This window comes from Passer domesticus, chromosome 7, assembly GCF_036417665.1.
Source record: "Passer domesticus isolate bPasDom1 chromosome 7, bPasDom1.hap1, whole genome shotgun sequence".
NCBI classification, from domain to species: domain Eukaryota; kingdom Metazoa; phylum Chordata; class Aves; order Passeriformes; family Passeridae; genus Passer; species Passer domesticus.
Genome location: NC_087480.1, coordinates 60,175,982 through 60,198,879, shown reverse-complemented (window position 1 = coordinate 60,198,879; position 22,898 = coordinate 60,175,982). Strand labels below are relative to the sequence as shown.

General features: G+C 51.7%; 1 protein-coding gene across 12 annotated transcripts in view; it reads left to right on the top strand.

Annotated features, from left to right (window-relative positions):
• The window catches only part of KANK4 (KN motif and ankyrin repeat domains 4), a 32,114-nt gene extending 12,099 nt beyond the window's left edge, over positions 1-20,015 (top strand). For 2 of the 12 annotated variants that reach the window (XM_064429077.1, XM_064429078.1), the window contains 9 exons: positions 8,241-8,320; positions 9,478-11,175; positions 12,117-12,228; positions 13,500-13,724; positions 14,185-14,320; positions 14,689-14,908; positions 16,243-16,385; positions 17,886-18,086; positions 18,621-20,015. In XM_064429077.1, coding sequence (XP_064285147.1) covers positions 8,305-8,320; positions 9,478-11,175; positions 12,117-12,228; positions 13,500-13,724; positions 14,185-14,320; positions 14,689-14,908; positions 16,243-16,385; positions 17,886-18,086; positions 18,621-18,710 — 2,841 coding nt within the window. In that variant the 5' untranslated portion in view covers positions 8,241-8,304 and the 3' untranslated portion in view covers positions 18,711-20,015. Of the gene's footprint in view, positions 1-4,309; positions 5,378-8,240; positions 8,321-9,474; positions 11,176-12,116; positions 12,229-13,499; positions 13,725-14,184; positions 14,321-14,688; positions 14,909-16,242; positions 16,386-17,885; positions 18,087-18,620 lie in introns of those variants that run through there. The other 10 variants (XM_064429081.1, XM_064429074.1, XM_064429079.1 and 7 more) reach the window with 10 other exon arrangements.
• The last annotated feature ends 2,883 nt before the right edge of the window (positions 20,016-22,898 follow it).

Genomic DNA, 22,898 nt, shown 5'->3' with positions numbered 1-22,898 from the left:
GGCTCCAGAGCAGTGGGATGCAGATTTTGGTCAATAAAACCCTGAGCCCAACTCCAGGGGTGTGAAGGAGCCCATGGCTCGGGGCAGAAATCCTCACAGTGGCAATGCCAGGGGGGATCAGTGGGGAGGAACTGGCTGCAGGGAGCTTCAATCCTCTTTATTTTAAACCTCAGGGGAATTCTTGTTTTGGGAAGCCTCGAGTCCTGCCCATCCCAGGGTTTAAACAGAACTTGAAAAAGAAGGTGGTGTCATTATTAAGAAAATACCAAATGTTCACCCAAATGGACAATTTGAAGGAGTCAGAAATGTGAAATATGGTGAAAAACCTACCCAGACACGGAGGTCTCCATCTTCAAAGTGAGAATATCCCAATTCATCTTTGCAGCCAGTTCCTCTGCCCATCAGGGTTGAATGTGGTGTAAGTGAGAAAGCTGAAACTGCACCAGCAATATGTGGTGTAGGGCTGAGGCTTGGTCAAAAACCTGGAGGAAAATCCCCATTTCCTAAGTGGGTGAGAGGTGGGAAGTGCTGCTCCAGGGCTCCCAGCTCCCGTTATCCACACAGGAATCACCAGCAGAGGAGGAAGGTGGCACATCCTCCCTCTCTGCAGCCCCAGTCAATGAGGAGAGTGGTTTCAGGTGTCCTGAAAAAGAAATGTTCCTGTGTGAAGAGGTTTTTGAACTTGTCAGGAGTGTGATCAATGTGAGTCTCGTTGGCTGGGGTCAGAAATCGATGGGAGATGGCTCCGTGTCTCCCTGGGGGATTGTGGTGCTTGCCCAGGGAGGAGGAGAGAAATGCAGACAACAGGGTTTTCCTAAAAGCACCTAAAATTTCCCACTTTGCCCACGTGGGAGTTATTCAGTATCAGTGGCAGCAAAGCTTGACTTGTCCCAAGGTCAGGGAAACCAGCAGCTTGGAAGAGACCAGAAGCCATAGCAGGGAATCATTGCTTTCCCTCAAAACTTGTGGGATTGAGGCAAAGAGAGTAAACATTAGAAATGAGGCACCTCAGATTTTTGTCTGCCTTCTGACTGTGGAGCACTTTTGTTTCAGGGCTTTGGGAGAGAAGACTTTAGGGAAAACGCCACAGTTTTCAAGGCACGGGATAAAATCACAAGAATCGACCAAGGCTTTTGTGAGTCTGTGGCTGGAATGAGCTGAAGGTCAGTCAGAAAAGAGGTTATCAGAGGAGGGGGTGAATGTGATCGTTTTCCCCTCCTGGTAAGCCAGAAAAGAGGGAGAGAGTTTGGATATCTGATACCTCCAGGTCTGACCCGTCTCTAATGGAAATGCTGGCAGGAAGCTCATAACATTTATTAGACAGCAATGAGCAGCTTTAATAAAATCAGAATCCACACAGCTTTATTACAGACACTGGGAAGGAGAGGGGCCTGAAATGGCTGTTTAAGTACCAAGGGTTGCACACTGAAAGAGATCCCCTCCTTTATGGTTTGGTGCCGGGTTCATTATTCAGCTTCCTTGTGAAGGCTCCGGTTCAACCCCCGGGGAGGCCCCACACGCCTCCAGGATGTTTTCCATGTGCACAGCCCCCAGCTCCAGCCCCAGCCGCTCCTCCTCTGCTGCTTTTTGTGCAGGGCCAGCCTGGACCTCTCCATCATCAGCCACGAGCTGATGGGTTGCAGAGAGAGCTCGTCCCTCTCCAGCACTCCCAAATTGCTTCCAGCTCCCAGCTCTGCTCTGGAGGTGCCCCGGGCAGGGAGCAGCAGAGGGAGGTTCCTCCTGGGGTGCAGAAAGGTCCTGTTGTCATCAGCCATGTGCTGAAACCCGCTCTCAGGATGAAGGCTCTTCCCATAAGTAACAGGTTGTGCATCCTAAATCCAGTCCTGCTCTGCCTCAGCACGTGTGGTGTGGCTGCAGGCTGGGATGGATCCAGCTTGGGAGCGTTCCCTCCTGGGTGCTCTTGGGTTTGTGGCAGTGGCTCAGGCATTCTCTGGTCTCCCCACTTTAATTCTGGGTCTGCTCAGCTGCCTTCTGCCCCCTCAGGCTGTGGTTCCAAGGGATGCTGTGGGGCACAGGACCAGTGGCAGTGGTGATTTTGTGATGCCAGACACACGTGGGAAGGTGGCTGGTGTCATCCAGCAGCAACCCTCTTTGCTCTCACTTTGGGAACTCATGACAACTCCTTGCAGTGCAAACCAGGACTTTAAACTGCTTTTATTTAGCTAGGTATTTATTTAATCCCACAAAGTTTTCAAACCCCTTTTTCTTTCTCCTGGAGGGAAACTCCTTCCTGCAGCTGTGCCAGCGGGCAGAGGATCACAGCAGAGATCCCACCCGTGTGCATGTCCCCAGCAGACTGGAAGTGGGTTATTTTTCTTCCTTTGCAGTGAAAACAGAATTAAAAAATCCCTACAACAAATATTCCCCGAGAGGCCATTTTTATTCCTGGTATGTCCATTTGCAGCCGGGTTGTTGTGCAATCCAGACCGCCTGGATGGAGCAGGTCTGGGTGTAACCCTTTGGGTGCCGAGGGCCAGCTCTGTCTGTGGGGCACCCTGAGGTGATGCTGCCTCTCTGCTCAGCCCTGTGAGGCACATCTGGAGTGCTGTGGGCTCCTCAGGACAGAGGGACATGGAGCTCCTGGGGTGGAGGCTGTGGAGATGAGGAAGGGCCTGGAGGCTCAGAGAGCTGGGCCTGCTCAGTCTCAAGAAGAGATGACTGAGAAGGGATCCCATCCCTGGGTATAAGTGTCCAAAGGGAGGTGTCAGATGGACAAGGATGGACCAGGCTCTGCTCAGCGGTGCCCAGCAATGGCACAGGAGGAATGGGCCGAAAATGATGCCTGGGAATTTCCACCTGGATGTGAGGCATGGACAGTGACTGAGCCCTGGGCAGATTGTCCAGAGAGGCTGTGGAGTCTCCCTCACTGCGGGTATTCCAGACCTGTCTGGACATATTCCTGTGTAGGATGCTGTGGGGTGACCCTGCTGGAGCAGGGAGGTGGCCCTGGATGATCTCAGTTGTCCCTTCCAACCTGAATGGATTTGTGGTGGAGAGGAGCGGGGCTGAAGCCCAAAGCTGCCATCTCACAGGGATTCCCTGTGGGAAGGGGAGGGCAGCAGCCCTGCCAGCACCCAGGGAGGCAGCAGAGGGGTGGATGGGATGGCTCTGGAGCTGCCTCAGAGCCGTCTGGTTCCTCTCACCCACAGCAGCAGAGCAAACCCCGCCGGCAGCTGCGGTGCCTGATGTGAAGCAGCAGCAGCTCCAGGCCGTGACCTCAGTTCTCGTGCTTTGGGGACAACCTTGGTGAGCCCCTTCCCCACCTCCCACCCTGCACAACCCCCTTGGGCAAAGCTATCAGAGGCTGGGTGTAAATCCATCCAGCGCCAGCCCGTAATTAATTAATTTGTGTGTTTTGACTCCTTCCCTCCGTAGCTCCCGATTAAAAGCTTATTTGAGGGGTCGCAGACTTCTTCAGTTCCAGAGGGATTAAATGTGGGAACAACTGTAGGTCGTATGTGGGTAATTGCAATGAGGAAATGCTCCAAGTTAAAGCTTCCTGCTAGGTTTGTCCAGTGGGAAAACCGAACAATTCTTTCAGAACGACTTTGAAATCAGAAATATATACATGTATAGAAATATATGTACAGAAATACGTGTATTTTTCCTGTTGTGCTGCTTTGCCTGGAGAACACAAGTGGCAGAGTGTGCTCAGAAGAGACACACGAGCGTAGCTAAAGCAGAGGAATTCAGCAGAAAAGGAGCCAGCGTGCTCTGGAGTTGGTTTTGAACCTCAGGCTCAGCAATTGCTTGTGAAAGCAGAAAGCCACGGCGGCCGAGCCGAGCGTGGTGTGGGACGGAGCCGCGTGGGAAAGGGCCTTTGGGAAAGGCAGCCTTTGGGAAAGGCGGCACTGGGATGATTTTTCATTCCTCGGGTAGGAAATTTAACCCATCCGTGCCTCGGGGAGGGCTGGCAGAGGGACAAACGCTGCTGGTTCTCTCTGCTTCCTGCGAAGGCAGAACTTGTCTGCTTTTCCTCAAAGTTAATGTGTTAAAGTCCCGTTTGGGGGTTGCAGGGAGCTGGAGCAGCGCCAGCAGCTCAGCTCTCACACAAGATGTGGTTTTCCTCCCCAGCGTGAGGCTGGGGTCGTGCTGCTCCTTGGGCCATGGGAAAGGTGCTGGCGCTGCTCTGCGAGGGGAGTCCCTGGTGAGAGCCCCCAGCAGAGCCCCCGGCTCCCCGGGGACGCCTCCACTTCCCAGGATTTTCTTTCCCAGCCCGGGAAGAGTTTTGCAGCCCTGAAGCCCTCAGCCTTTGGAAGCGTGAGGCTGCTGCAAGTTCAGTGCAGAGAGTGAGGGATTTGTCCCTGCTGCCAGCCTGGAGGGGCAGCAATCCAGGATGCCCGAGGGGAATGCCAATGCAGGAGCTCAGGACAGGCACTCTGCCCATCTCCGAGCCACCCTGCCCGAAATCACAGAATCCCAGCTGGTTTGGGCTGGGAGGGACCTTAAAGCTCGTTCAGTTCCACCCCTTGCCATGGGCAGGGACACTTCCCACTATCCCAGAGTGCTCCAAGCCCCATCCAACTTGGCTTTGGCCACTTCCAGGGATCCAGGGGCAGGCACAGCTTCTCCGGGCAGCCCGTTCCAGTGTCTGCTGTGCCAGCTGCCAGCTGGAAGTCCGGATGGATAACCCCAGAGCCGAGGGCTGGAGAGTTTGATACGGAGAGTGCCACTGTCCCCCCGGGAATCCCGGGACACCCCCTGCCCATCCCGTCCGGCATCTCCCGGCGGGCTGCGGGTGGATGGGCACGGGACAAGGGGCTGTGCCCGCTCCACGCGTGGGAACGCGGCTCTGCCGGAGGATTTGGGGACACTGAGCCCTTCCGCAGCTTCCCGAGCGGCGGCAGAATTCCTCGGGAGAGCGCTGGTGGAATTGCTAATGCTCCAGCCCGAGGTGCAGCATGCGGAGGGCTGCAGCTGCAGCATCAGGTACAGCAGCAACGCCGCCGTTAATTATTGACTCTCTCTTCAATTATCAGCCCTGATAAGGCAGCACCCCCCTCGACAGCCCGGGCAGCGCTTGGTGCTCCGTGTTTTCTGGGAAAAAAGAACTGTTCCGTGGAAAAGTAACTCGTTTTGTGCACCGGGATTGAACTGTCCTCGCAAAGGTCATCCGAGAGCCGTGGGCTGCTCTGCTGGAAAATCAATCCCTCTTTTGTGCTTCTTGGTTTGAACTTGTATTTGCTTTCTGAGCAAGGTCACAGCTCAGCTGACCAAGTTGGTGGCTGCTGGAGCAGGCTGGGCTCCAGCCACGCCGCGGTCGCTGCTCCGAGCCCTGCGCTGGGAGAAGATGCTTTGGAGGGAGGCAAGAGCTGCTGCTGCTGCCCGGGGGGTTTGTGGGTGCCAGCGTGAGCAGGTAACCTGACAAAACGCTTTGCTAACCAGTTTTTCCTTTCATCACAAAGTGCTGGAGCCGCTGCTGCAGTGCAGGAGGGCAGACAGGCAGAGCTCAGATCATGCTGTGTTACAGCTAACAAGACTGTGCTAAATGCTGGTGGGTTATCTTGTTATTTATAGGCTCAGGGTTAACTGTTTCCCAGTTAAAATTACTAGCAAGACACTCTGGGAGAATGGATTTTGTGGGTATTGGTGGTACGTGGTTGAGTTGATTTGTTATTTAAATGTTTGGGGGTGTCATGGTGCTCTCCTTTCTGCTGGCTGGGGTGGATGGGGGAGCTGCTCACATTGCCTGGCAAGTGGGATGGAGTGAAAGAGGGGTTAAATGTGAGTGTAAAGAGCCAGTGCTTGAGTCCAGGCTGGTTAAAAAGACAGTACATTGTCCCTGCAAACGGGCTGCCCCTGGGAATAAAGCCACTTCACTCTGTTGCCTTCTCACATATTTGGCTTCTCCGTTTCCATTTCTGTATGTATTTATTCCTGCCTTGAGAAAAACTTTCTAATTCAAATCTAGATTAATCCTCCCTGTTCAGCAAAGGTAAGAATCAGCAATGCATGGGGAGAAAAAGAAATGTTATTCAATTTTATTTAATAGAGAAAACTCAGCAAGTATAGAACCTGGCAGAGGGTCAGGCTAACAGGTTTTAGCAGGATGCAGAGGCACCTAAAACTGTTACCCTGCCTCAAATGATGGACCCTGGCTGTAGGGGTCTGCTGCTTCTGACAGATGACTTCATATTTTAATCTCATTTTTCTTAGGGACAGGCATGGGAGAGCAGCTGTGGGGTCCAAAGAGGCACAGGTTTGGCTCTAAGCCATCTTCTCCATGCCTGAGCTGCCCCGGAGGGGACAGGAGAACATCAGCAAGCTGGTTGGGAACATTCAGCATCCTTTTACGAGCCGATTTTGAAGTAGATTGGTCAAAGGAGAGCAGTCGTAGTATCAATTTGGGCTGCAGAGTTGGGACCCAGCCAGCTCATAAATGATCCAAATGTAATTATCTAGATATTAAAACCCTTCCTATTCACTGGCTTTCCCCCCCACTTTCTGAATAAATGACCTAGAAGAGTGGAGTGTAGCTGGTCAGGCTGGAATTGGCTGCAGTCGGAAAATTAAGGGAAAGAAACAACATTTGAGAAAGAGGTTGGTGTTTGTTTTGGCACGTGCTGTTCACTGGCAGGAGGAGACAGAAGGAGTTGTCCTTTGTAGAAAGAGTGTGGTTGATTGGAGAGCACTTGAGGAGCTTTCCAGGAGCTCACAAGGTGCTGGGTGGGCATCAACGTGACCCTGCTGGAGCTTTGGAGAGCTTGGATGTTCTCCTTGGGCTGGGACCTTCCTGACTTCCCATCAAGGCTCTGCATTGACCATAAACATGCACACGTGATTGACAAGTGATGGTTTCTATAAAAGGTTTTGATCTTCCAAAGTATTTGTCACAGAATCATAGAATGGCTTGGGTTGGAAGGGACCTTGAAGATCATCTCATTCCATGGGCAGGGACACCTTCCACCATCCCAGGCTGCTCAGAGCCCTGTCCAAGCTGGCCTTGGACACTTCCAGGGATGTGGCAATGTCCTGTGGTAACAATACAGCAGGATTGGACTCCATTTTTTAGCTGGTCTTTGGTAAAGGTCAGCTGGAGCCCCTTCCTGGGGAGCTCTGGACCTGTGGTCAGGCGCTAAAGCCCTCGCTGAGGCAAAGCTCTGCACGCAGAAAATGAGTTCAGACTCTGGTGTTTTGGTCCATGAGATGGGTGTGAGCTGGGGCTGGCTCAGCACAGGCTTTGCTCTGCTTGGTCCTGCCCTGAGGGACAGCTCAGGGATGCACTGGAGGAGCAGGGATGGACTTCCAAGCAGCCTCTGGCCAGGAATCAAACTAGATACTGTAAGGAGAATCATAAACAAACAACCTACTGTTCAGGAAACTCCCACGTCATCATCCGTAGCAGAAATTAAAACCAGACTTTCTCACTTGGAACGTTGTTGTCCTTCTCACATGAGCCAGGGAGCCTCCACTGTGATGTCCAACCTCCTTCACCCTTCCCTGCTCCTCCCTGTGCCTTCCTAAAGGATCCAGAGGTGAGAAGTTTCACCCAGGACCTTTCTTGGTCGTTCCCAGCCTTAATTTCTCATGCTCCAGGAGGGTCTCATCCATGCCCACGTGATGGGAAGGAGCTGGAAATGTGTTACAATTTCTGGCAACACAGCCCAGAAATGATGTGAAGATCTCAGTGTTGGCTGTGGTAGATCTCCACCTGAAGTTGTTCCCCGAGCCAAAAGCAATTTGTCTGTGGTTCAGTGCAATTTGGTGAAGGTTCTTTTTAACAGCAGGGACGTGCTCTGAAGTAATGGCTGTCATTTGAACGAGATTCAACATAAATTTTGAATCTTTGCTTGTTATGGATTTAAAAAAAAGGCAAGCCAGTCATTTCTGTGTGTAGTTTATATCCCTTTTGTCAGGGAGCTTTTATCATGCTGGATATCTCAGCTCACAGGAGTCAGTGGAGAGTCCCTGTGCCATTAATCCCAAGTTATCCCAAATGTCTGTCTGTCCTCGCTGGCAGTCAAGCCCTCTGTAATGCAGGGGATGTTTTACAAGGACCAGCTCCCCGGGATGTGTCTGTCAAGCACAAGTTGTTGCCTCTGGAAAAGGAGCTATTGATTTTAGCAGCTTCAAAGCCCTTGGACACCACTGGGCTGCAGAAGATGGGAAGTGGGAGGGGGGTGGCCTTTGAAGGCTTGTAAGGTTTTAAGGAGAGATGAACTTCACATGGCTAAGTGTGTTATTTTATTAAATTAGAAGTATCCATTTCTTTTTTCAAGGGTGAAGCGACTCCTCAGCCCTTGTCAGAAGATGCTTAAGTGACAGCCCAGTTAGACCCCCACCATGGAGAAGACAGAAGGTATGGAGCCTCCAGGATGTTTTTTCTTTTCATTTATTCCTTGAAAAAAACCCAACCAAGCCCTGGAGTAATTTCCTTACAGAAATGCTGTAAATAACCTATTCTGTAGATGTGGGGCCAAGAGGTGAAAAATGCATCGCTCATTATCACGCTGATTTCTTAGAAACCACAGCAAAGCAGGTCCCAGCTCTAGATCAGCACATATTTGCCCTCCCATGCTCTGTGACAGATCCCTGCTCCCACCCTGCAGCTGTGCTCCTGTGCCCTGGGATGACCCTAGTGGTGTCTTCCCTCTGTCCTTCCTCTGACTTCCACATGCTGCTTCCCACCCAGGCAGCACCTCAGCAACTCGTTTGCTCAGAGGTGCAGAGCAGCCCAAACCTCTGTGGTTTCAGGGACTTGGTGCATAAAGGGAAGTGCAGAAATTTAACTGTTACCCCTCAAGGTGGAAATCTGGGGGCTGTGAATGTTTGCAGGCTGGAGATGGCTGTGTTAAAGTGGGAGGCTCTGGGGGAGAGCTGTTTGCCTGTGCTGGCTGGGTGGGCAAACACAGTGACACCCGTTTAGTGGTGATTTGCCTCAATTAGGAGCTGTGCTGGGAGCTGAGCCGGTCACCTTGGGATGTGTGCTCTGCATGGCTTCGGCTCTGAGCAGCAGCCTCTGCCCACATCTGTCATTTTCAAGGAATAATTTGTGACCTGGTGGTTGCAGGTGAAGCGAGGCAATGATTTTCCTGCCTTGTGTGCACTGCTTATATCACTGAAAAGTTCGAACCAAACCTAAAGCCTTGAAGAATGGCATTGTCACAGACTGATCCCACGCTCTGTTATTGAGCTGGATTTATTATCCACCAGGCAGCTCTCTGTACCTACACAGACACGTAGCTCTGCCTGCAAAACCTGCTGTTTGCTTAATTGCCAATTAGAGCCATGATTTCAGGAAATTTTTGGCTTCCTCAGTGCAACAATTACCTGATGCGCCAGATCAGAGCTTGGTGCGTGTCACTGTGTGTCTGCACAGCTTCACCACGATAATGAGCTGCAGCCCCTGCCTGCCCAAAACTGAGATGAAAGGAAAAAAACATCTCCCCCCTGCTCTAAACATTTTTTTTTCTAAAATTCGATCATTTATTCTTTTTTTGGGGGGTGTTCCAGCAGATGGGCAGCCACCCAACCCCGACGGGGACAGGGAGCAGCCCCGCAGCCTCCCCTACTCCCTGGAGACACCCTACGGCTTCCACCTGGACCTGGACTTCCTGAAGTACGTGGACGACATCGAGAAAGGCCACACCATCAGGAGGGTGCACATCCACCGCAGGGCCAAGCAGCCCAAATTCAGCACCCTGCCCCGAAACTTCAGCCTGCCCGAGAACGGCTCCCGCGGCTGCTCCGGCGCCGCTCCCAGCAAGAGCTGGACCTCCACCTGCTCCTTCCCTCAGCGAAAGGCGTCCCTGGGGGAAGAGCCGCCCCGGGCCCTGCTGCCGGCCGAGGCAGCCCCCGAGGAGCCGAGCTACCGGAGGAAGGCGCTGCTGTTGGAGACGCGGCGGCAGGCGGAGCTGGGCGCGCTGAGGGCGAGGCCGCAGCTGCTGCGAGCCTCCAGCATGCCCGAGGCGCTGCCCCCCGGCCAGAGCCCCCCGCCGCTCCGCAGCCCTCCGCAGCACGGGCACGGCTCCGAAAGCGCCTCCCTTCCCGGCTCGGACAGCCTCAGCCCGCCGCGGGAGATGGAGCCCCGCGGGGCCGTGCCGGGGCTGGGCCCGCCGCAGCCCGCCTGGCAGAGCCAGCAGCTGCAGGTGGTGGTGGAGAGCCGCGCTGAGGAGGGCGATGCCGCCGATGGCTCCGGCGTGGCCCTGCGGCTGGCAGAGGAGAACGGGAACGCTGCGGAAAGGGGGCTAAGCGTGAGTGAGGTGGGTGTGAACGTGCTGAAGGAAGGTGAGCAGAGCAATGTCCGAGAGAGCGGTGTTCCCCAGGCTCCTGACCATGGAGAGCCCGGCGGGGTCACGGCGCTGAAGCAGCAGGTCGCTGACCTGGAGGAGCAGCTGGCCAGGAAGAAAGAGGAGCTCGAGCAGGTCAGGGCAGTGCTGGAGCAGCAGGATCATGAGATCCAGGAGAAGGAGAAAAGCATTAAGCTGCTGGCCAGCTCCAGAGCTCAGCTGGAAGAGCAGCTGTGGCAGGAGAAGTCCAGAGAGGCTGAGCTGCGGAGGCGGCGCGGCAGCGGGGCCTTGCAGCGCCTGGACGCCGCGGTGAACACCGAGCTCTCCCAGGTGACAGCGCCCAGGCAGGCCCAGGACAAAGGCATCAACGTCAATATCCCGCTCTCCACCAGATCCGTCGGCTGCGGCTCCCACCGGGAAGAGAACAGCAGCGCGCAGGCCGTGGAGGCGTGCAGGGAGCCGGGGCCGGCAGGTGCTCCAGCACAGGGACGTTCTGGTGAGGCCGGCATGGAGGCTGGGCCTCCTGCTCCGGGCTTCACCCCGCTGCAGATCCACGAGCACCCCGGCGACGACAACCAGAACCACCAGGACTTCCCCGGGCCAAACGCAGCCCAGAGCAAGGCGGGCTTTGGAGAAGATAACCCTCGGGAAGGGCTGCAAGAGGAAGGTGCCCCTGGCCACGAGGACCTGCCGGCTGTTGACCCCATCGGCCAATATGTAAAAAAGATCCAGGAGCTCCTGCAGGAGCAGTGGCTGTGCTTGGAGCACGGGTACCCCGAGCTGGCCAGCGCTATCAAGCAGCCGGCCTCCAAGCTCAGCTCCATCCAGAACCAGTTAGTTAATTCCCTAAACTCCCTGCTCTCTGCCTACTCCTCACAAGGGCCCGTGGATAAGGAGAATTCCAACACGCACTATCAACAGTTGGGTAAATAATATTGGCATAGGCTTCGATGTGTCCAGGCCAAATCTTTTCCCATTTATTCCAGCGTGGAGCAGGGGGATGTGGTGGAACGGTTGTTGTCAGTCAGATCAGGAATAGTCTCGACAAAGCATGATGAGAAAGGCAAATGTCTGCACTGCACAAGTTATGGATCTGACGTGGGAAAAAGCAAACAAAATGATGTAGGAGCTCATAAAGCAGTGGCTCATTTATATGCAGGATCAGCTTCCAAAAGCTGCCACACTGGTGGCTGTTCCATCAAATAAACATTCTTTTTATTCGGATTGGACATCTCAGTTTGCAAGAATATGAGGCTGGTGCTCATCTGGGGTAAATCAGTTTGGAGTTCTCCAGAACCCAAACCACTCAAACTAACTGAGCAACCAGGCTTAGAAAAAGACCTGTCCCCACTCACAGACCTTCATCTGAAATAATTTTAGCTTATATGAAGATGGGAATCCAATGCCTGTTCTCTGGGGGAGGGAGGGAAGGGACTTGCAAATAGATGAGTTACTTATTCCTTAATATATATACAGTATTCAAATTCCAATGGAAAAACTCATCCATGTAGTGTTATAGCAGATTTATATAGGAATTTTCCAATACATTGCTAGTGGGGAAAAACACCCCAAAAACCAAAACAGTATTACAAAAGTAAAATCTACTTATATTCATAGGACAAATACATAATTCCCAGTCACTTCCTTTATATTCCCAGTCACCTGGAGATGTTTGAGACCTTATTAAAGGTGGCAGGGCAGGTTCAGGTTGTGGCCAGCTGCATCTGTAATTTTGCAAGACATCAAAAGACTGATGAAGTAAGGTGCTTACAATTATGATTTGTAGCTTGTTGCTAGAGGTTGGGAATAATTATTGCTAATTATGGCACATCTGCTTAATTAATCTATTATTTTGTATTTTGGTAGAAAACTCTCCAACCACAAGTCTTAAATCCATCATGAAAAAGAAAGGTTATGGTTTCCATGCAGGAGGCAATGGGACCAAAAAGAATCTCCAGTTTGTTGGGGTAAATGGTGGGTAAGCATCCATTCAGAAGACAAAAACTGCCTTTTAACGTGGAATGTCCTCTGTATGGCTGGAGAAGTCATTCTTTCTCCCCCTCTTTTCCCCTCCTGATTAAAAGGCCAGTTGAAGTAGAGCCTCTTTTCTCCCTTCTTTAACCCAGCACTGATAACCCGTGAGTAACCCTCTTGAGGAAGGGCTGTGGTGTGCTCAGAGCAGAGGGCACACGCTGGGCACTGACACTCTCTGCACACCCTTCTCCCGGGGCTTCATCCAAAACCCAGCTGGGGATATTCCATGGGAAGACTCCCTGGGAAGATTCCCACTGACCTTGGTGGGTTTTGGAGGAGGCCAGCACTGCCTGGGTCAGCACGCTGCCACTAACCTGCCCCCACGCTCCAGCAAAGCCAACAGCACTTGGTTCAGGGGCTGGGAAGAGAGTTTTTTGGTAAATAAGGGATTACCTTGGGGTGAAGGAGACTTTGGGTTGTGCTCCCCATTCCAGGTGTGTCCACTATCCAACACTCCTTGGCCTGTGAGCTAGGCAGAGGCAGCACTTCCTGCTGAGGTGGACGTGTGACTGGCATGAAGAGTGCAGGACACGTGTCACTGTCCCTGGGCTGGGCAGATAGCTGTGTGTGCCAGCCTGGGTGCTGCTTTCTGCTCACATCCTGCTCCCCTGGCTTCCCAGCTGCTGGGTTCTGCCAAACGGGTACAACTTGTAGGGACTGGAGGAGTCGTGGTTACTTTGAGGAAAGTTCTGGGGTCCCCATCAGAGTGAACGTTTTCTGTTTTGTGGAAGACATTATTAATATTAATGCTTTTAGAGAACCAGAGGAGAGATCTCCATCAGGGCTGCTGGAATGGTGGATTCAGCCCAAAAGACTTCAGCCCACAAGCTGTGCAGACACAGCTTTTGTCTCGTGCTCCTCAAGGCTGCTGATGCCACCAGTCCCTCCTTGACACATGCTGCTGTCACCCTGCCACCGTGCCAGCAGCTGCCAGCAGGGAGGCAGCTCCCAGCCCCTGCCCGGGCTGTGTGTGATGGACATCCCTCCAAACCCTGAAGTAACCTTGCCTGCTGCTCATTAACTGCTTCTGTCACACGTCTGCTGCTTAAGGAGCCAAACAAAGACTAACCCCGACTTCGGCCGTGGCTCAGACCTTTTAACTTGCTGCTTGTCACTCTGGGCTTCACCCAAGGCCCATTGGGGGCAATGAGCCTTGGTCAGGCCCCGTGGCTGCGGCTGGGGAAGGAGGGAGTAACCTCTGGTGTCCTCAAATAGCTACGAGACAACGTCAAGTGAAGAAGACACCAGCTGTGAGGACAGCGCGTCGGACGGCGACACCGAGACCGAGGCCGAGGGCAGAGCCGGGGACACGGAGCCCGAGCAGGCTGGAAGGGAAAGCAGAGGGGCTTCCTCAGGGGAGAAGCATGAGGATGATGATGATGGTGATGAGCAGGAGGCATCAGCAGGAGCAGCACCCTGCTCTCAGCACCAGGCTCACAGGTAACCAGGACACAGTGATGACCAAGCCACGGTGGTCACAGGACACGGTGCTGCAGGGCTGGGTCGGGGCTTCTGGTGACCTCTGCAGGAAAGGGAAAAGGCTTTAAAGAGCTAAATATTTTCTGAGTTACTACGGAATCTAATGGGGATTGATTCAAGCCCTACACTGAGTCATGTCTGGTGAGTTAGCTCATTTCTTCCCTCTCATGGAAAGTTTTTTGGTAAAGTTCTTTGCAGGTTCAGGAATAAGATTCCCTCCCCCCCCCTTAAGGATTTTTGTAATAGATGAAATTGACCACATAAATCTGTGGCTCTGGGCTTAAACCTCTGCTTAAGTGCTTAGGTTTGTACCTAAAATCTGTGTCAAGTCAATGGGACAACTTGTGTCCAATAATTTAAACACTTAAATGTGTTGGACATATTCCAACCTAATCTCTCTGTGTTCTCCTACTTGGTTCAGTATCTCCTGCAAGTCCATGGTGGATTTACAGAAGTCTTTTCCCTTCAGATGCAAACCCTCCGAAGATTTCCTTGCTGCCTGCCAGCTCCTCAGTGAACACCTCCCAGAAATCAGGAGCAGAAGCAACAAGCATCTGGTACAGATATTTCCCACTCCCGTTTCAGACACGGTTCATGCTCTCTGTTCACTTTAATGGATGAGATTATCCCTGTGGCACATTGCAGGCTGTGCTCTGGACAGCTTTGTGGGGAGAGGGGGTGAGGTGACATCTGAGTCAGTTTTACACGGCCAAAAAGAAAGGAAGGGGGGTGGTGGTGGGGAAAGGAAGATGAAGGCTTTGTCTGGTTACTCATCCAAGCCACCACAGGAAATTCCTTTCCCCCTCAAGCTGTAGCAGCAATCACAAAGCCACAAGCTGAGTGCTGGCTGGGTGGGGCCAGGAGTTGGGGCAGCCACTGCTCTGCAGGGACAGTGACAGTGACAGTGACCCGTTGGTGTTTGCAGCAGCACGTCCTCGGCTCCATCTCCCAGGAGTGGTTCCAGGTGTCCAGCCACAAGGCTTCCAGGCCGGAGGTGGTGGCAGCGTACCTGGAGGCGCTGGGGGACATCCAGCCCCAGCTCCTGGAGACCGTGGTGAACCTGCCTGACAGGAATGGCAACACAGCTCTCCACTACAGCGTGTCCCACTCCAACTTCCAGGTTGCAAAGCTCCTGCTGGACACGGGTAGGAACGGCCACTCGGTTCAGCCAGGGGTTCTGCTGGGCTGGAGTGGCAATGGCTCTTTCCATGGGGTTGTGGTCCCATGAGGGGTGGCTGCACAGGGAATGGGGGGACATGGACAGTCCCAGACATGGCAAACCCTGAAGGAGGTGCAGGGTCCTACCAGGAGCTAAAGGAGGTGGGACAGAGGTGGGGCTGAGGGCCAACAGCCACCTACCTGCAAGGGCCCCATCCAGGAGACACCCGTGGAGGCAAGGTCCATCCAGGAGAAAAACGGGCCCCAAGATCCATCCAAACTACCAGGATAGGGCTGCGGTCCATCCAGGAGACCTGGCTGACCTCAAGACCAGCATCCTCCCCCATAGCTCAGCTCTGGGCTCATGGATGTAACCGGGGGTCCCAGCTGGGGCTCCTCAGGGACATGAAGGATCATTAGTGCCCTCACACATTTGGGGCCTTTGCAGCCTGGCTTTGGGATGGCTCAGGGTTGCTGGATCCAAAGGGATGTCCCTCATGGCCCCAGTCCAGGTGGCTCCCCAGCTTCTTGCAGCAGCCAAAGCCACATCATGGCTTGGGGCAGGAGGATCAGACCCCTGAGAGCGTAAGAAACCCCCAGCACTGCAGAAAAACTCCCATGTTAAACTATTGAACTTTCAGCTTGTGTTGCAATGAAAGAACAAAAATCTCAGCTGAGCTTGTACAGGGCAAAAATGTGCTCGTGCTCCGAGAGAACAGAGGCACTTTGGCCTTTTCTCATGGGCTGGACAATCCATGAAATGTTTGGGAAATGGCAGATTATCATACACATCTATAACCCGATTGTTGCCGCAGAGGCGCGGGGAGGGAAGGGTTTGAGGCAGCTGCTTCCTCAGGGCCAGGCTGGACCCGAGCCCTCACCCTCAGACACGGCTCATTCCTCGTGGAGGAGCTGGAAATGGGCTCTTTGAAGTGAAAAATGAGTGAAACGGGGCCAGGATGTTTTCCAAACCCGTTGGGTGATGGGCGTCTCTCTGCTGCTCCCTTGCCACGGGAGCCAAAGCAAACAGCCCACAGCTCCAACCAGCATGTGCTTGAGGCATTAATTATCCCCCTTTAATTTCTATTTGTTGTGGTCTTCAAAGTTAATTGAGTTGACCTCAACAGTTGTAATTAACTGTAGCACCAGGGGCCGTTTAATGCTGCGAGCCCGGATATTCAAAACAGATAAATCCCCGTCCTGTATCATTATGGAATCACTCCTTTTCCTGGAAATATAAGATGCCACACGTTGTATGACTCCCTCTTTCCTTTCTGCTCCCTCTGGGTGATCCACCACGGGCTGGATCCACCCCCTGCAGGCAAGTGCTGCCTGGACCTGCAGAACCGTGCTGGCTACACGGCCGTGATGCTGACGCCGCTGGCGGCCCCCGAAACCCGCCAGGACATGGAGGTGGTGATGAGGCTGCTGAAGGAGGGGGATGTCAACCTGAGAGCTGCCCAGGTGTGTGACAGCAACCAGCTGGGGCACTAATTCGGGTTCTTTATCTTCTGTGGCAGTGCCAGGCTGGGGCTCGGCAGCAGGTGTGGGGTGGGAGCTGCTGCTTCCCAAACGTTCCCAAAGAAACCTCAGCTGAGTTGCAGTGTTGCCACCCAGCAGCTCCCTGGGAAGGGGTGTGACAGCTGGGGCAAATGGAGAAACCAAAAAAAGGCTGGAAATTTTTCAAACGAGTGTTTCTGAGGTAAAAATCAGAAGTGCTGCCAGGGAGGAGCAGCGAGGGGTGAACCCCAGGGCGTGGGAGCCCCAGGTTTGCTGGTGGGCTCCATCAGAGTCACACATTTTGGTTCAGGGATGAGAGTGCCTTCACCCATCTCTGCTCCCAAACTGCTGTGAAAGTTAGTCCAGAGCTGAATAAACTGCCCAGGAGGATTTGGGGAACCCACGTTTGGGGGCAGCTGGGCAGTTTGCAAGGACCTTCCACAAGTGAGCAGGTGCCTCTCACAACACCCGCTGAGGAGCCCCAGGGTAATTTAATAACATGCAATAGGTGATAATGACATGCAATAGGATGCAATATTAATATGATTTATTATCATATATGTACGGTGCAATAATAATAGACAGTGTTGTAATTTGTGGTTATGGGATGTGGGTTAGTGGTGGGCTTGGCAGTGCTGGGTTAATGGTTGGAATTGGTGGTCTTAGAGAGCTTTGCCAATTTAAATGATTCAATTATTCTATACGTGCTATAATAATAATAATAATAATAATAATAAAAAATAACAACAATTATAAAAATAATAATTCTAGATTAATAACTATAATTAGACATTATACAAGTATTATAATAATAATTATTATACTTATATAATATTATACTATTATAAATACTATAATATTAGATATTATTATATATACAATTATATTAAAATAATAATAATTATTTATTATACTATTATTGTATTATTGAAAATATTATCAGATTATTAATATATACCATAGAACATATATAATATATAACATATAGCATATATATGTTATATAATATATAATATAAAAAATATATAATATATTATATAACATATTGTATAACATATAATTATAGTTATAATAACAATACTACTACTACTAGGATCATTATACTATTATTATATTATAATATTATTATATTATTGAAAACATCAGATAATTAATATAAACACATATATAATATTTAACATATAACATATGATATATATCATATATATTATATGTTATATATAATATATATCATATATATAATATATAATATATATGGTATATATAATATATATTGTATATAACATATTTTATAGCATAATTATAATTATAGTTATAATAACAATACTTCTTCTTCTTCTTCGTCTTCGTCTTCTTCGTCTTCTTCGTCTTCTTCTTCTTCCTCTGTTCTTCTTCGTCTTCTTCTTCTTCCTCTGTTATTATTATTATTATTATTATTATTATTATTATTATTATTATTATTAGGGCGGCCAGACCGCGCTGATGCTGGGGGTCAGCCACGACCGGGACGACATGGTGCGGGCCCTGCTGGCCTGCCAGGCCGACGTCAACCTGCAGGACGAGCAGGGCAGCACGGCGCTGATGGTGGCCTGTCGCCAGGGCAACGCCGACATCGTCCGGCTGCTGCTGGCGCAGCCCGGCTGCCTGGTGACGCTGACAGACAAGGTGGGGCTCCACAGCATCCCCGGGCTGGGCACACTCAGCTGGGCCTTGAAGGGAAGGGGTGCTGGTCTCAGTCCATTTTCTGGAAGCCAACCCCCTGGTTTTGGTGCTGCTGGGCCATGGATGGGGTGGCTGTGACAGCCATAGGCTGGGCAGGAGCATTGGTGTAACCCTGAACCATCCCAGATGGAATCCCGGGCACGTGGAGTCAGCACAGCTTCAGCTCCAAGAAATGAGCAGCAGTTAGCTCCTGAGAATGGAGCCTCTCCATGGGGATGTGTGGGATGGGAGCGGGTGGAAATTCCTCCTGCCGGGCCACAGGGCTGGGTTTGGAATTACGGAACTATTTTCTAATTAAACTATAATTTTATCTGAGACGTGCAGGAGGGCACCGGGGCCGGGCAGAGGCACAGCTGGGCTGGATTTGGTGTGGCTGGGGCCCAGAGCGGGGTTTGGGATGGTGACTCACTGTAAGGCAGGGAAGAACAGAGGGAGGGAAGCTTTGGGGCTTGGCTCTGACACCTCTGTGTCCTGCAGGGCGGGAACTCGGCGCTGTCACTGGCCCGCGGGGACATCGCCGCGCTGCTGCGAGCCCACATCGAGCTCAGCCCGTCCCTCCCGGTGTGAGCCGCAGCCAGCTCTCCTCCCTGGGCAGCGCCACAGGGCAGCAGCCTCCCTGCACACCGAGTCATGCTCCCCGGGCCTAATTCCCCTCATTCCTCCACTCACAGCCCTGATCTGTGCCACAAACAACTCCAGACTCTCCTCTCCACTCCTCCCGGGTAGATTTGGCAGGTGAGCACCCGAAAAAACTGAGGAAAGCACGTTAGAGCAGCAATACTTAGTCTTTGTAACCTGAGGTTATGGGTGTCCTTTTAATCGACTACTTAACTGTATCTCATTTAACTTGTAAGTTTGTGTCCTAATATTTATTATCAGCTCTTCTGTAAGTAGTGGCAGGCAGCGATTACTCAGTGTATGTAACAACAAACACAAGCTGGATGGATTATGGAAAGCATAAAATCCTATTTATGTTTGCTTGTGCGGGTCTGATGTAAGAATTAAAAATTAATGCTCTAGGAAAATATTTGAGCGTGCCAGACCCAAACACGCAGACATTGTTTTGCCTGGGTTTGGAATTACCATATGGCTGTTATTTTTCCCTAATTAAGTTTGAGCTAACGGGGAAGTGCAGCCCATGGACAGGCTCTGCATCGTGGTGGGGTGGGGCAGGGCATTCCAAGCACTGGGAGATCCCAGCAGATTCCCATCCCAGGGCGTGGTGATGTTGTCCAAGAGCTCCGTGCAGTGGCTTTGCTGGCAGATGCCTTTTGGAGGAGCAGTGCTTGCTCCTTGCTTTGCCTCTGCTCAATTTTAATATTCCCAAACTCCTCCTGTAAAGCCAAGCTGTGATTTAGGTGCTGGAACTGGGTCTCCCCCACCATGGAGCACCCCCAGGGTCCAGCATCACCAAAAATCTGGGTTTTTTCTTAAATCCCTCTGCTGACAGAGGCTCAGGCCCCACTTTTCCAAGCATCCTTGTTCTGCTGCATCAGGACCCACTGGGTCTCCCTTGGTTTTGGTGGAGCACACCCAGATCTCCCTGAATAGGTAATTACTCTTTTTTTGTTGTTGTTGTTGTTTTTTTGCAAGCAGAAGTAAATTCTGGACCACTCTGGTTGTTGTTCAGTCAGTTCACATCCTGACAAAATGTTTCTTGAGCTGCCTTGTGCCCCCATCCTTGCAGGGAGGGGAGAACAGCCCTGACCTTTGTTTTCCATGGAAATCTGCCATCTGCTCAATTTTCTTTCCTTTCTTCACATTTTCAGTCCAGAGCATTCAGTATCTCAAACTCCTTATCTGCCTTTTTTTTTTTTAATCTATAACCCAAAATGTCTCCTTTATGTACAAATAAAATTAATTAAACCTTTCCCTGTGTGTGTCCCTGTGGCTGTAGCTTTTCTGGAGTGATTTCACAGCACCAAACCAGCCATTTTTGAGTTTTTTCTTCAGATCAGTGACACCCCCCACATCCCCAGAGGGGTCCCTGAACAGGTATGACAAGGTGGGATATTTTTTGCAGGAATTCCCCCAATTTGTGTACAAAAGCCAGCAGGGGCATCTCTGCCAGTCCCAGCTGCAAACAAAAAAAAAAGAGCAGTAACACAATTTTTTTACAGTTTTCCACTGAGTTTTTTCCCTGACAGCTCTGGATCCACACTTGCAGAGAGCAATTTTCCTGCTGCTTCCCTGAGGAAGGTGGAAGTTCCAGCTTCAGCAGAATAAATGTGAGAGATTTTCTGCTAACCATCAGGGTGGCTTTGGGAGGTGCCTGCCTCCTCGATTTGGGGCCAGGGAAGCTCTTTTTGGGGTTTGCTGCAGCTCTGCAGGGAGGCACCACAGAGTTTGCTGCCTTTCCCTGCTCCCTGCAATGCCCCTTTCCCTCCTGTTCCCATCCCTGCAGGCTGGTCAGTGCATCCCCAGGGTGTTTGTTGGTTTTCATTCCTGTGCCTCATAATTCCTCTCTGCCCTTCAAATCATCTCCCCAGGGAGGAGCAGCTCCCCCAGGATGAGCCCCTGGAGCAGCTCCTCTGCTCATGTGGACCCTGAGGGATCGTGGATTGATTGATGGGCATCTCCCAGCGCCCAAAATTCCTGCTGTCAAAGCACCAGACTGCACAGAAAACCATCTGTGGGATCTCAGTGCCACAAAGAGCCTGAGCCAGCCTTAATTTATATATTCCAATATCACTGTAGAGATCAAACTAAATATAGGCAAGGAGAAACACACCCCCAGTGCGAGCACTGCGCAGGACAAATGGAGACAATTAAGTCACAGCAAGGAAAGGAATTAATCTAATGATCTTTACAGGCTCAGCATCCAGCAGCCCATCAGCTCTGAGGGGAAAGGATGACGAGGAGCTCGGCTGAACACGATTTTTCCACTCTCCTTATGGGCATTTCCAGTGTGTCCCTTTCCCTTGCTGCAGGGAGAGGAGAGGGGACTCTGAGGGTCTCATCTGGAGCACCTCAGTGCTCAGGCAAAACCACTTTGCTCAGCCGTGACAGGGTGAGAGGGCTGAGCATGGAGAAGAGAAGGCTTCAGAGAGACCTCGGAGCTCCTCCCAGTGCCTAAAGGGGCTCCAGGAGAGCTGGAGAGGGACTGGGGACAAGGGACAGGACACAGGGAATGGCTCCCACTGCCAGAGGGCAGGGATGGATCAGAGATCAGGGATAAATTCTCTGTGAGGGTGGGCAGGCCCTGGCACAGGGTGCCCAGAGAAGCTGTGGCAGCCCCTGGATCCCTGGAAATGTCCCAGGCCAGGCTGGAACAACCTGGGACAGTGGAAAGTGTCCCTGCCATGGCAGAGAGATGGAACTGGATGATCTTATAAGGTCCCTTCCAGCCCAAACCATTCCAGGATCCATCCAAAGAGAAAAATCTCCCCTTGAGATGATTATCAGCCAGAACCTGCCCCACGAGCAGCTTGGGCAGTGCCAGTGCAGCAGCTCTCAGCAGAATTTAACGTTCTTAGAAGAAACAAAACTCAGCAGCAAAGGCAGATTTCTTTCTGCAGGGGCAGTTTATTGACTGCTGCTCTGCTCTGGGGTCTGTGGGGCCAAGCTGGGCCCTGTCCTCTTCCCACAGCTCGGTGTGCAAGGGCCAGTTTGCCCTGGTTTTGCCAGGATGGAATGCATTTCTCAGCAGGGGTGAGCCAGGCCATGTTTCCTTTCCTAGAAACCTCCTGTCACCGTGCCCAGGTGTGTCCCTTTTGCAGCACCCCTGGTCACAGGGAAAGAGCCAGCTCACATTTGGGAGTTTGTCTTTCCTGGGGGCTGAGAAGATGCTCAGACATCCCTGGGGGCAGCTCCTCTGGCTGGGCCTCCAGCCCTGCAAGAAGGCTGCAGAAATGCAATATTTTGTCAACTGCTCCACCTAGCGCCATTTCAGCAGAAAAAGCAGGCAGAGCACAGCGCTCAGAGCCGTGCTGGGGCCTGGGCAGCTTTCCCTGCCTGGCTCTGGACTGGGTCCATGAGGATGTGCCAGCAGCCAGCCCTGCTCCTGTGCTTACCTTGCAGAACCAGGAATCTTTACCCTGATTTTCTCACCCTTCTCAAAAGGGGACTATAAACCCATATTTGAAAATATCTGCCCTGGAAAACATAACACTTCTCATGAGCTCTTTAACTGCTCAGGAATCCCTTAGGTTGGATCAGGCTTGGAGCAACCTGGGGCAGTGGAAAGTGTCTCTGTCTGGGGTGGAATGGGATGAGCTTTAAGGTCAGTCCCAACCCAAACTATTCTGGGATTCTGTGATCTGAAATACAGGGAATAAAGAGTTTATGCTACCACTGCATTTTTCCCCTTTTTGTGCAGGAATTGGGAGTAAACTCTGCTGGGATTATTTACAGGGAATTTAGGGGCATTACAATGATTCCTCATTGCAGGACAATGAGGTGGAATCCCTCACCCCTCCAGGCTGACCTGCTGGCCCCACCAGCCCAGCCACCACCACCACATCATAACCTGGCCAAGAAATGCCCTGAGACGGCTCCTGGTGCTGTCACTGCCCAGAGCAGGTTGTTCCAGGCTCTCCAGGTGAGGAAGCTGATGGAAGGCCTGTGAACAGCACATGGCCCTTCTAAAATAAAGGCTGTGCCCCCCCAAGTCCTCAAACCAGGGCAGGAGAACCCTTAGGACAAGAGGAAACAGAGCAAAAGTTTTGCCAGAGGAAGTTTAAACTGGATATCAGGGCACGCAACAGCTTTGAACACTGACTTAAATTAAAATACAGAATAAAAGAAATGCACAAC